The 12,355-nt window shown below is 41.7% G+C and overlaps 1 protein-coding gene across 1 annotated transcript; it reads left to right on the top strand.

Annotated features, from left to right (window-relative positions):
* The first annotated feature begins 340 nt into the window (after positions 1–340).
* LOC117966593 (protein turtle-like) lies at positions 341–11,782 on the top strand. Its single transcript, XM_059016886.1, has 6 exons — positions 341–458; positions 6,626–6,658; positions 7,943–8,734; positions 8,997–9,278; positions 11,073–11,309; positions 11,496–11,782. The coding sequence occupies exons 1-6, from the start codon at positions 341–343 to the stop codon at positions 11,780–11,782; spliced, it is 1,749 nt and encodes a 582-aa protein (XP_058872869.1).
* Positions 11,783–12,355: the final 573 nt, after the last annotated feature.

A 12,355-nucleotide genomic window follows, 5' to 3' on the forward strand; every position in this document is an offset into this window, starting at 1 on the left:
GTGTTTTCTACCCGCACAAAAGATACAATTTAATAGTGAAATGCTAACTAATATACACAAACACCCGATGGTATTAAAAGGGAAGGATTGTGTTTACAGTATAGCTCATTCCTTAACCAGGAGTTTTATTTAATTTTTAACTGAGATGACGAAATCCTCACTGCGCTTCAGCGAAACACATCAGTTCGCTCAGTACCTCGCTATATGTTTTTCAAATTAAATGGTGAAATCACGGTTTATAGTAACTGCGTACTTTGTTTCAAATCCCGGAAGGCTAGTCAAAGTCAAATGAATAAGTTTGAAGCGTGAGGTTTGTAAAACTGGACATTTAATCGCCTTTATGTCGGGTGCGGGTAACACACTTCAGCTCCGTGATAATATCCAGGGCATCACTAAGCCCGCTATCCGCCGTCTGGCTCGCCGCGGAGGAGTGAAGCGAATTTCCGGGCTCGCATTCTGTACGGATTCGGAGGTTAAGGATTTTCATCGGCTACATTTGAACACAAAGGCTCTTTTCAGAGCCGCCCACAATTTTTTTTAAAGAGTTAAACCTTATTTTGCCTTGTTAAACATTTTATTACACAGTTGGTACGTGTTATTTAGGCATTTTAACTTCTATAATTACGTTTCAAAACATGTTTTCAATACCCACCGGGCAAATGTCCTCCCATTTCATACAGCTTCTGTTGTAATACAAAAATACACGCACTAAAGACCGAGTTTAAAATAGATCAAACTACTACTGATCCTTTTGTTTTATAAATACATTTCAAAATGTATAATATCAAAAGAAATCCGACCAAAGAGAACTGCGCCTTGAGACAGTATAGGATTTTTAAATTATCCTTAAATTGAAAAAAGAAAAATGCGAAATGTGTAACTTGCACCTTTGCTAAAATGAATATCTGCTTAATACTTGTATAATGATAATGAATATGTTTGTGCTTTTCATTATTATTTATTATTGCTTACTTGGAGCCACTAATAAGTTAATGTCGCTATTTATATTCTGTTAATATTAAATCGCACTCTCGCAATCAAATCCGTCACGTTGCACCGCTGTTCAGTGAGTTCTATTCACAGGTAGTGTAGTGAGCAGCCGATCAGTATTACTTCTTTGCTGTTTAGACAATGTTAAGCTTTTTATTACATTATTTTATAATTTTTGAATAAAACGTAATTTTTCAACATGAAAACATTGCCTGTGCAGTTAATTATTTATTTTGCCACGACAGTGTTATACATACAATTTTGTTAAGACATTGTTTCCGATAGCGTTGCTTCTTCTACACAGAATAAAACCAGCCACTCCAGCTAATAAATGTAGAATGAATACATTGCTCAACACCGTTTTGGTGATTGATTAACTTTCCTTTCCAGCAAAAAACTCCTGTGACGGAAACGGAAGTTGGGGTGTACATTTTTATGGTGAGAACTATTGTATACAACACCAGCAGTCTCCAGTCGTCGGACATGTTTACATTTTTAAATGTTCCATTTTAAGCTCCCAGTGCGAGAAAACAAACAAACAAACAGTACATGATCTTAATCCTAATAAAGAAACGAAGTGGTAGGTATTAATATTTACAATTATTTGATCCACCCCTCAACTTCCTTTTAACTTAGCATTAACACACATCCAATGTAATTTTACAAGCATCACAACAGTGTTCAAGGAGCATTGTAAAACCTCTCCTAGAAGAGAGAATAGCAGAAACAATCCAGGAATATCGATCTTTTACAGCTCAATAGGTGCGTTATTCACAGGGGCACTACAATCTGAGCAAAACAGTTGGTTGTAAATGATTTGCCCGTGACCTAACTTATACATCTCTGTACCCATCAGTTTACTTTTCCAACGTACCTCATGGTGGAATGACACTATTGGAAGATGGTACGACGGGGATCTAAAGGACACAGTTCAGTAACATCAAAATATTACACACAAAAGACAACATTCCTCTGCCCAGTAGAGCAACCCGCCAAGAAACGGTGTTAAAACCAAGCCTCGCCCAGGACAACTGGAAGCTGCTAGAGACTGGGAAATGCTGGCAGATGTTTTTCCACCTGAGATTGGCACCACTAACCTTCGACCAGATATTGTCTTGTGGTCTGGATCAGCATGCCTTGTTCACCTGGTAGAGTTAACAGTGCCGTGGGAGGATGCTGTAGATGAGGCGTATGAGAGGAAGAAACTGAGGTATGCTCAATTAGCCTCTGAAGCGGAACAGCGAGGATGGAGAGTCTGGGTTTACCAAGTGGAGGTGGGTTGTCAAGGATTTGTGGCACACTCTACAACCCGGTTTCTCAGAAACATCGGATTCAGTGGCCAAGAGTTGCATCACATAGTGAAGAACTTATCTGAAGCAGCAGAGAAGAGCAGCAACTGGCTGTGGTTGAGACGGAAAGATTCCGGTTGGGGATCTCAAGCACAATAGAAAGAAAGAAACGCTGATGTACAGGTAAGTAAGCTGGGTTGAGTTGAGAGGGGGACGGAGGGAGGTGATGCTGGGGCGCCAGAATCACCGTCAAGCCCTCTTGAAGTGTCGTGGGCTAGCCGACTAAACACAGAGGATGGAAGGTGCCCACTTGAAGACCCCAGAGATGTACCCTACTTAGCTCAATCCAGACGGTTGTCATGCTGATGCGCTGGGGAGACCGCACTGTGGTTGATCCCTGGAGCCAGCACCGCAGCCGTTGTGTGTGCTGATGCTCTTGGGAGTCAAAATAAACTGGTCCCTGGAGCCAGCATTACACTTCAGTCATCAGCACCAGGCAGAAGGGTATCTACATCATCATATGGAAGGAAACGCAAATGGATGGAGATGCAGATGGATCACATTAGTTTACTGTAAAGCTATGTCTTAGTTGGTGCTTATCTTGGCGAGTGCCGAGTTCAAATCTACTCTCATGTAATAGAAATCATCATGGTGGCAGAGTCTCAACAAGAAGTTGAATAGGAAAATGGATGTAGTTGAGATTCTGCCACAATTACTCGACTCGATGATACAAAGTATAAATGCGAGACTGCATCCGAATGTGAGCTACTAATGTGGCTTTTTATTATAATTTTATTATACTTAAAGTTGTAACCGTGTTTAATATTAGGGATAGAATGCATACTAGCAATAGAGGTCTGGAGGTCAGGTCCTTTTTCTGTTTACTGTACAAATGCTCCCTGTGAAACTCTGGACAACAAGGAAATGCATACCAGACAGATAAATGGAGAACTTAGGCTTTGGGTCCTGAGAAAGTTATACGATACTGTGCAGTACACTTAAGAACATAAGAACATAAGAACGTTTACAAACAAGAGGAGGCCATTCGGCCCATCTTGCTCGTTTGTTTGTTAGTAGCTTATTGATCCCAGAATCTCATCAAGCAGCTTCTTGAAGGATCCCAGGGTGTCAGCTTCAACAACATTACCGGGGAGTTGGTTCCAGACACTCACAATTCTCTGTGTAAAAACATGCCTCCTATTTTCTGTTCAGAATGGCCCTTTTTCTAATCTCCATTTGTGACCCCTGGTCCTTGTTCCTTTTTTCAGGTCGAAAAAGTCCTCTGGGTCGACATTGTCAATACCTTTTACAATTTTGAATGCTTGAATCAGATCACCACGTAGTCTTCTTTTTTCAAGACTGAATAGATTCAATTTTTTATCCTGTCTGCATACGACATGCCTTTTAAACCCGGGATAATTCTGGTCACTCTTCTTTGCACTCTTTCCAGAGCAGCAATATCCTTTTTGTAACGAGGTGACCAGAAATGAACACAATATTCTAGATAATGCATTGTAAAGTTTTAACATTATTTCCCTTGATTTAAATTCAACACTTTTCACAATATATCCGAGCATCTTGTTGGCCTTTTTTATAGCTTCCCCACATTGTCTAGATGAAGACTTTTCTGAGTCAACATAAACTCCTAGGTTTTTCATAGATTCCTTCTTCAATTTCAATATCTCCCATATGATATTTATAATGCACATTTTTATTGCCTGCAGGCAGTACCTTACACTTTTCTCCATTAAATGTCATTTGCCATGTGTCTGCCCAGTTCTGAATGCTGTCTAGATCATTTTGAATGACCTTTGCTGCTGCAACAGTGTTTGCCACTCCTCCTATTTTTGTGTCGTCTGCAAATTTAACAAGTTTGCTTACTATACCAGAATCTAAATCATTAATGTAGATTAGGAATAGCAGAGGACCTAATACTGATCCCTGTGGTACACCACTAGTTACCTCGCTCCATTTTGAGGTTTCTCCTCTAATCAGCACTTTCTGTTTTTTACATTTTAACCACTCCCTAATCCATGTGCATGCATTTCCTTGAATCCCTACTGTATTAAGTATGAGAATGAATCTTTTAGGTGGGACTTTGTCAAAAGCTTTCTGGAAATCTAAATAAACCATGTCGTATGCTTTGTAATTATCCATTGTCGATGTTGCATCCTCAAAAAAAATCAAGCAGGTTAGTTAGACACAATGTCATTTTTCTAAAACCATGCTGACTGTCTCCCAGGATACTGTTACCATACAGATCATTTTCCATTTTGGATCTTATTATAGTTTCGGTAAGTTTACATATAATAGAAGTCAGGCTTATTGGTCTGCAGAGAAAGGGCTGGTTTATCTCATCTTGTAGATGTGGTCAGGATTAAAATTCTACTTAGAAATCAGTTTCCGTTTCCTTCAGCCCTGTCAAGTGCCACACAACAGTTTTCTAGTTTCTTCTTTCTCTCCCCAAAATGAAGTCGCTCTGGATTCGTCTCGTCCTGCTAGTGTGTGAGTATCCCACTTATCTGTACTGCATAGAGTGCATTTTATATACTATAGTTAAAACTGAGGGGTTACTTTGGGGAATCAGCCTATTCTACTATATTACAGAGTGACGTTTAGTTTAGTTATATTTTTTTATTTATTTAATGAGTATTTTAATACCTAATAGAGGTTATTCAAGTACTGTATATCTCTGTTGGTGTCCATTGTAGTAAGAAGCAAATCAATCGTCACTGGCATGTAGGGCAGCAGTGTGGAGTAGTGGTTAGGGGCTCTGGACTCTTGACCGGAGGGCCGTGGGTTCAATCCCCAGTGGGGGACACTGCTGCTGTACCCTCGAGCAAGGTACTTTACCTAGATTGCTCCAGTAAAAACCCAACTGTATAAATGGGTAATTGTATGTAAAAATAATGTGATATCTTGTAACAATTGTAAGTCGCCCTGGATAAGGGCGTCAGCAAAGAAATTAATAATAATAATGTAGATAATTTAATTTGTTTTTCTTCATTGCTGTACCTGGTTGCTTCAAAAAGATTAATTAATCTGTTACAGTACACTCTGGGTCACTACTTCTCTCTCTCTCTCTCTCTCTCTCTCTCTCGAAATACTAAAGCAATAAGATTTGAGAAAGGACTGGTTCATTGTGTTAACTGTGCTTTACTGTACTGTGCTGTACCTATTGACAGTGCTAAGGCAGGTTAATCAGTCCCTATTGACAGTGCTAAGGCAGGTGAATCAGTCCCTATTGACATTGCTAAGGCAGGTGTTTATGTTTATCAGAAAATTGAGGTTGGTTGTGTAATAGGCAGGCTTAGTGTATTTTTATTTATTTATTTACCATTACCTACTATTTCACAATAAAAACATATTTGCTATATATATATATATATATATATATATATATATATATATATATATATATATATATGTTAACATGTTAGTAATCTAAACTAAAGCATTAAGACTATATCAAATAATGACTGATAAGAAGAAATAATTACATTAGACTGGCTTTGCCATTTGTAGAATTTATACTTTAGCTTAAAACTTCTCACTTTATAATTAGACTTGCATGTATACGCATACACACACACTCAGCATCAGTGGTATAACTCAGGCAGTGTGTTCTCATTCTCAGACACTGTGAAAGGGTGGCGATTTTCTGTCTGCAGTTTCTGTTTTTCAGCTGCAATCCCCTTGCACAAAATGCCAGTCCTCATTCTTTCTCACTGTGGTCTCCCAGGTTAAAATGTCACTTCAGTTATACTGTAGCAAGTATACTTATTGTGTTTACAGTGTTCACAGTAGAAGCGCAGTAACAGTAGTTACTCCAGTGCTTCTGTAGTGCAAGTTTTGGCTGCGCTGTTAATAAACACAATTTTAATAGCAGCCTGAGTGTCATCTCCTTCATCTCTAATATTGTGCATGTTGCATTTTGTTTTCCTGTCAGTAAAAGTTCATGATGGAAACAGTTTGATTGAGATCTTGAGCAGCAGGTATCAGATCAGTGAAGACACTGAGTCAGCCAATAAGAGCTGAGCGCTGAGATTACATGATGGACAGAAAAGATAAGAGAGGAAACTCAACGTTTGAGAACTGAACGGGAGATTTTAACACTTTGAGGGACAGTCAAACCTGCTAATAAATAGTGGCTATGTGAAAGAGGTCTTGAACGAGTGCAATATACACACAGTCAGAGGGCAGGGCAGAGCTGACACGCTCAGAAAGGGTCCAGGGAGCAGAGCACACCTGAACAATGTGGGAATTCACTTTGAGGAAGGGGTGCGATCGCCCCTGAGTGTGTGTCTGTGTCCATGGTAACAGTGTCCTTTTCATCGTGTTGACAGATCCCATCGGGAATGCTGAATCTCAACTGGATGGTGAGTACATCAGTGTTTATTAACGCGATGGAGAGAGGGTGATCTGTAAAGAGCTGTGCAACTATCTGTTTTCACACTGTCACATGTTTAGTATTTCACAGTCACTCGTTTGACCAACCATGTATAGACTATTACTAAAAAAAACACTGTGGACAACGGTAACAGGGTAGATCTGTGCTGACTCTCTGGCGCATGCGTGGTACTGCAGGAAGAGGGCAGAAGCCTCGTAGATCCGCCTGTCAATCATGGCAGTGACAAGGAGAGGTGGGAAGAGGGTGTGTTGGCTTTCCCTCTCTCTGAGTGGCTGAGAGGCGGGCCTTGGGGAATTGTACTGCACTTGGTTATGCATTCGGGTTGCCGTGATTGGGAATACACAGAGACGCTGACTGAGAAGGCCAGTGTAAACGTAGACCAGGCAAAAATGCCAGGACCTCCTGAAACTGACTAAGAGGTATCTTTGTATTCCTGCTAACTCAGTGCCAAGTGAGAGGGCTTTCTCTAAATCTGGAGCACCTCTCTCCAAAAGGCACTCCAGACTGAAGGAAAAACAAGTGAACATGTCCCTCTTCTTGTATTTCAACATGTAATTACAAAAATACTAAAGATAACATGAAAATTGTTAACCTTGATAAACATGTAGCTTTTGTATAATTCTATTATAGTTATTTCGTTAATGAGATATTTTTGTAAAGCAGTGCAGGGACAGTGTGAGAGTGGAGGTGTGGGGAGAGTACTGATAAGCGGGTGAACAGAACAGGAGCAGCACTTTGGAAATCCATGTCAGATTAGCCCAGTAATTAACAAATCACAAACTAAAAACCTGCAATTTTAAATAATAAAATAACTTTTAAAATATAACCTCAATCTCCCAAAATATGTGCTGGACTGGGGTCTCAACTGTAAGATTCAGATTTGACTCACTTTCATGGCAAGCTGTGAATTGCCTTGTTTTAGTTTAACGCCATAGCTGATATAGAAGTGTGAACCCTGCCAGCCCCGTGACATTCTCAGCTGCTCCTGGAGATGTTTTGGTAAAAGAGAGATAAAGAGCCAGAGAGAGAGCTGATGAGTGTCCATATAATAATCATCACTGTGACACCCAGTGAATACTGCAATCACTTCAGAAAGAGAGTCAGAAAGTTTCTGTCAAATGTTATAATAAAACATGCTGGTGTTGATCTGCTAGCTGCTTTACACTTCATTTATGGAGCCATGGCAAGTGTTCCTACTGCTGCTCTGAAAGAGAAAGATTGCAGTCATTATATAATCTTTCTATTTCTACAGAGCTGCCAAAGCCCAGACTCACCCTGGAGCCTCCATTCCTGGAGAGATTCACTGGAGAGTCAGTCACTTTGAACTGTGGGTGGCGTCCTGCTGCTCCGCCTGGTCCTCCTGGTGTACCTGGTGCTTCTGGTCTAGTTGGTCCTCGTGGTCATCCTGGTCCTGCTGGTCCTGCTGGTCCCCCTGGTCCCCCTGGTCCTCCTGGTCCCCCTGGTCCCCCTGGTTCTCCTGGTGCTCGTGCTTATTTTGGACATCGTGGTCTTCCTGGTCGTCCTGGTTTCCCTGGTCCTACTGGTCCTCCTGGTCCTCCTGGTCCTCCTGGTCCTGCTGGGCCTCCTGGTCCTCCTGGTCCTCCTGGTCTTCCTGGTCGTCCTGGTCGTCCTGGTCGTCCTGGTCATCCCAATAATATTGGAAATAGACGTTTCCCTGGTTTTCCTGGTTTCCCTGGTCCTCGTGGTTCCCCTGGTCGTGCTGGTCCTCCTGGTTCTCCTGGTCCTCCTGGTCCTCCTGGTCCCCCTGGTCCTCCTGGTCCCCCTGGTCCCCCTGGTCCCCCTGGTCCCACTGGTCCTCCTGGTCCCCCTGGGCCTCCTGGTCCTCCTGACATGAATTTTCTCTGGTACAAAGACAGCGAGGACTCTCCAGTGCTGCAGACTGCTGGCCGCAATGTAACTGGTGACAGATACACAATCCCTGCAGCAGCTGCGTCTGACCAGGGCCAGTACTGGTGTCAGGTACAAAGAGGAGATCCAGCACTCTACTCACAGTTCAGCGATCCTGTGAGATTAAACATTACTGGTGAGTTTACTGAGAGTACATAGTGCCGTGGACTGGTGTGAGTCTGCATCAGTGATCCTGTCTGTGTCTCTGTCTCTGTGTCTATCTTTGTGTGTCTACGGCACACCCTCATAGACAGATAGACAGAGACACACAGAGACACAACAATACCAATAAAACTAGTCTTACAGCTTCAAGTAAATTGGAGTCATTGCTGCTTTCAGTCTTTCCCTTCTCTATGACAAGGTAAAGTGCCCCTAATCATGTCCTCTCTCTGTTTCAGAGGCTCGTCCCAAGGCTGTCCTGACCCTGCAGCCTGCCTGGGCACAGATATTCACAGGAGAGACAGTCACTCTGAGCTGTGAGGTGGAGGGGGGCTCTGCTGGGTGGAGTTTTAAACGATACAGATATGGACATGTAAAGGCAATATGCAGTGATGAGAACAGCAAGAGGAATGGGGATCCCTGCACTATCAGAGACACTCGGTATTACCACAGTGGAGAGTACTGGTGTGAGTCTGCATCGGGACAGGAACGCAGCAATGCTGTCGCCTTAACAGTGTCCAGTAAGTCATTTCCATTCCAGAAAACCTGTAAACAGCGAGAGAGTATTGTAAACTAATGATCAGCTTGTTGATTGCAGTGAAGCTGTCTCTGGATCTCCAGTCAAAATGAATTGCTGCTGCTCACATTGCTGTTTTCAATAGCAGCTGAGGAGACCGGCTTGGCTTTAGATAGTGACACAAACGCAGCTTCTACTAACATATGCTTGTTTTTTTGTTAATAAGTGTACCGTTTATTTTGCTGCTTTCTCCACCAGTCGTGGTTCTGTTTATTTTTCTTTTTTCTTTTCTGATGCTTTGTATTCTTCATTATGATTGTTTGATTTTTTTTTCTTCAATGGTGGTTTTGCATCAGTTTCTCCACCAAAAGGATCATCCACACAGCCGCCCGCCTTCCTTTAGCAAGCGGGGTGAGATCTATCCAATTTTTTTTCCCCAATCTGCTGCTGGATTATAAGTATTTTTTTTGTGTGAATGGCCATTCCGTTTCGTTTCTTTTTAGTAAGTATATATTTTTTTTCTGACGAAGCTCGGGACTTGGACATTTATTTTTGAACGTGTTCCTTTTTCGCATTATTTTTCAGCGTGCTTTACAGAACTGCATTGTTTATTTTAGTGTTTTGTTTATTTCACCGCTGTGTGATGCTGTACGTTCAGTTTATTAATTCTGCTGCTAGCTTTAATAGTACAATTTAAAGATATACCTATTTGTTTCATTTGGGTCTATGAAATATTATCTGAGTAGCTTAAGATTGTTTCTAACCACTGGCTTCCTTCTCTGTACTGCATAGAGTGCATTTTATATACTATAGTTAAAACTGAGGGGTTACTTTGGGGAATCAGCCTATTCTACTATATTACAGAGTGACGTTTAGTTTAGTTATATTTTTTATTTATTTAATGAGTATTTTAATACCTAATAGAGGGTATTCAAATACTGTATATCTCTGTTGGTGTCCATTGTAGTAAGAAGCAAATCAATCGTCACTGGCATGTAGAGAATTTAATTTGTTAGTTAGACACAATCTAATTTTTCTAAAACCATGCTGACTGTCTCCCAGGATAATTTTACAATATAGATCATTTTCCACTTTGGATCTTATAGTTTCGGTAAGTTTACATAGAAGTCAGGCTTATTGGTCTGCAGAGACAGGGCTGGTTTATCTCATCTTGTAGATGTGGTCAGGATTAAAATTCTACATAGAAATCAGTTTCTGTTTCCTTCAGCCCTGTCATGTGCCACACAACAGTTTTCTAGTTTCTTCTTTCTCTCCCCAAAATGAAGTCGCTCTGTATTCGTCTCTTCTTGCTAGTGTGTGAGTCTCTCTCTCTCTCTCTCTCTCTCTCTCTCTCTCTCTCTCTCTCTCTCTCTCTCTCTCTCTCTCTCTCTGTTTATCCGTGAGGCAGGCAGACTCGCTTTCGATATTTAAAAGTCGATTAAAAACATTCCTTTTCGACCTGGAGGCCTATTTGTAATTATTCAGTGCTTTGCTACAACTTGTTGAGAAAGGGACTATAGAAAACCAAACCGTTTGCAATCAGCATACCTAGCAATCCTATTTTTTACTGTCAAACTGCTTTTCTGCCTTCTACTCATTACAATATTATTTAAAGGGTCTTTGGTAGTAACCCATTCTGAATCTGGTAATGTCAGGTTGGCCTTTTGTTCAAAGGTGGTTTCTTATATCGGATGTTCCTGTAATAGAGGATCATAAATTTATAACATGATGAGATTTCAAAAGATAAAAAATGTGTAACACTGCTCTCAGCCCTGCTCAACTCTTTCTGTCTTTATAGATGACTGGGTGGTCCTGCAGACTCCCCCCCTGCCTTTGTTTGAGGGAGACCCTCTGAGGTGTTGGGTCCGTGAGAATCGTAAAGCTCACTGGCTCGTGCTTTACAAGAACAATGAAGAGTTACTATCCAAGACTGACACAGAGTTGATTGAGTATCGAGTCTCAAAGAGTGATGAGGAGACCTACAGGTGCAGAGTGCTGGGGCTCTCTGATTCCTTAGCAATGCTGTCAGTGAGAGGTGGGTTCATTCTAACAGCTCAGTTTTATAAACAGAGACCTGTCCAGTCCAGCTGTATTAATGAATGTCTTCATCATTTAAAATGCCCAGTCCTTCCGGGCAGCACTGTCTCTAGCTGGAAGAGGTTTCCCCTGGTTTGACTCGCCACAGACCCTCTCTGACTGTGTCCTTGTTGTCTTGTTTCAGAGCTGTTCTCCAGGGTGACTCTGACAGCCTCTCCAGGAGCCACAGTGGAGGAGGGAGAGGCTCTTAACCTGACCTGTGAGGCAGCAGTGAACAAAACCCCCCGTCCTCAACTCCACTACACCATTCTGAGAGATGGGGAGCCTGTGACAAACAGCACTGACTCTGCACTGTACAGCATAGCCAGCGCTGAGAAGAGCCACACTGGGAACTATAGCTGTGCTGTGCAAGCACAGGGAGTGTGGAGGAACAGCACAGAGATACTAATCACAGTGGAACGTAAGATGTAAAGTCTTTTTCTAAATGACTGTCCTGGCTCTCTGAAGGGCTCTGTAACACACGGATCACGCAGTTATCATTTGAGAAGTGATGAACACTGATTTATTATCTCTACCAAAATGTAGGAGGCCCTTCTGCTTTGTTTGTTTTTAAATCCCCGAATTTGTGCCTTTGTAAACGTGAACCAATTCTCTCCCCATTTTGAAGAGATTCTTCCTAAACAGAGCACAGAATCACCACCCTTTGCCACACAATGGATCGGTAACAAACACTGCACAGCACAGACGCTGTGTTTTTATACTTTGCAAATTCAGTGCTGTGTATTTGACATTAATTTATTTATTAATTATTTCTTAGCAGACGCCCTTATCCAGGGTGACTTACAATTACACTTACACTTACAAGATAAAATTTATTTTTACTTACAATTACCCATTTACACAGTTGGGTTTTTACTGGAGCAAAATAGGTAAAGTACCTTGCTCAAGGGTACAGTAGCAGTGTCCCCACCTGGGATTGAACCCACGACCCTCCGATCAGGGCTCTAACCACTACTCCACACTGCTGCCCATGTGTTTTAGCTT

The sequence above is a fragment of the Acipenser ruthenus genome, chromosome 54, assembly GCF_902713425.1.
Source record: "Acipenser ruthenus chromosome 54, fAciRut3.2 maternal haplotype, whole genome shotgun sequence".
Lineage (NCBI taxonomy): Eukaryota > Metazoa > Chordata > Actinopteri > Acipenseriformes > Acipenseridae > Acipenser > Acipenser ruthenus.

What these genes read in the sequence shown, in the direction of transcription:
- LOC117966593 (XM_059016886.1), top strand. Translation starts at nt 341, where the DNA reads ATGTCGGGTGCGGGTAACACACTTCAGCTCCGTGATAATATCCAGGGC. An exon ending in TGTGAGATTAAACATTACTG is followed by an intron (nt 8,735 to 8,996) that starts GTGAGTTTACTG and finishes TCTCTGTTTCAG; the next exon opens with AGGCTCGTCCCAAGGCTGTC. An exon ending in AGCAATGCTGTCAGTGAGAG is followed by an intron (nt 11,310 to 11,495) that starts GTGGGTTCATTC and finishes GTCTTGTTTCAG; the next exon opens with AGCTGTTCTCCAGGGTGACT.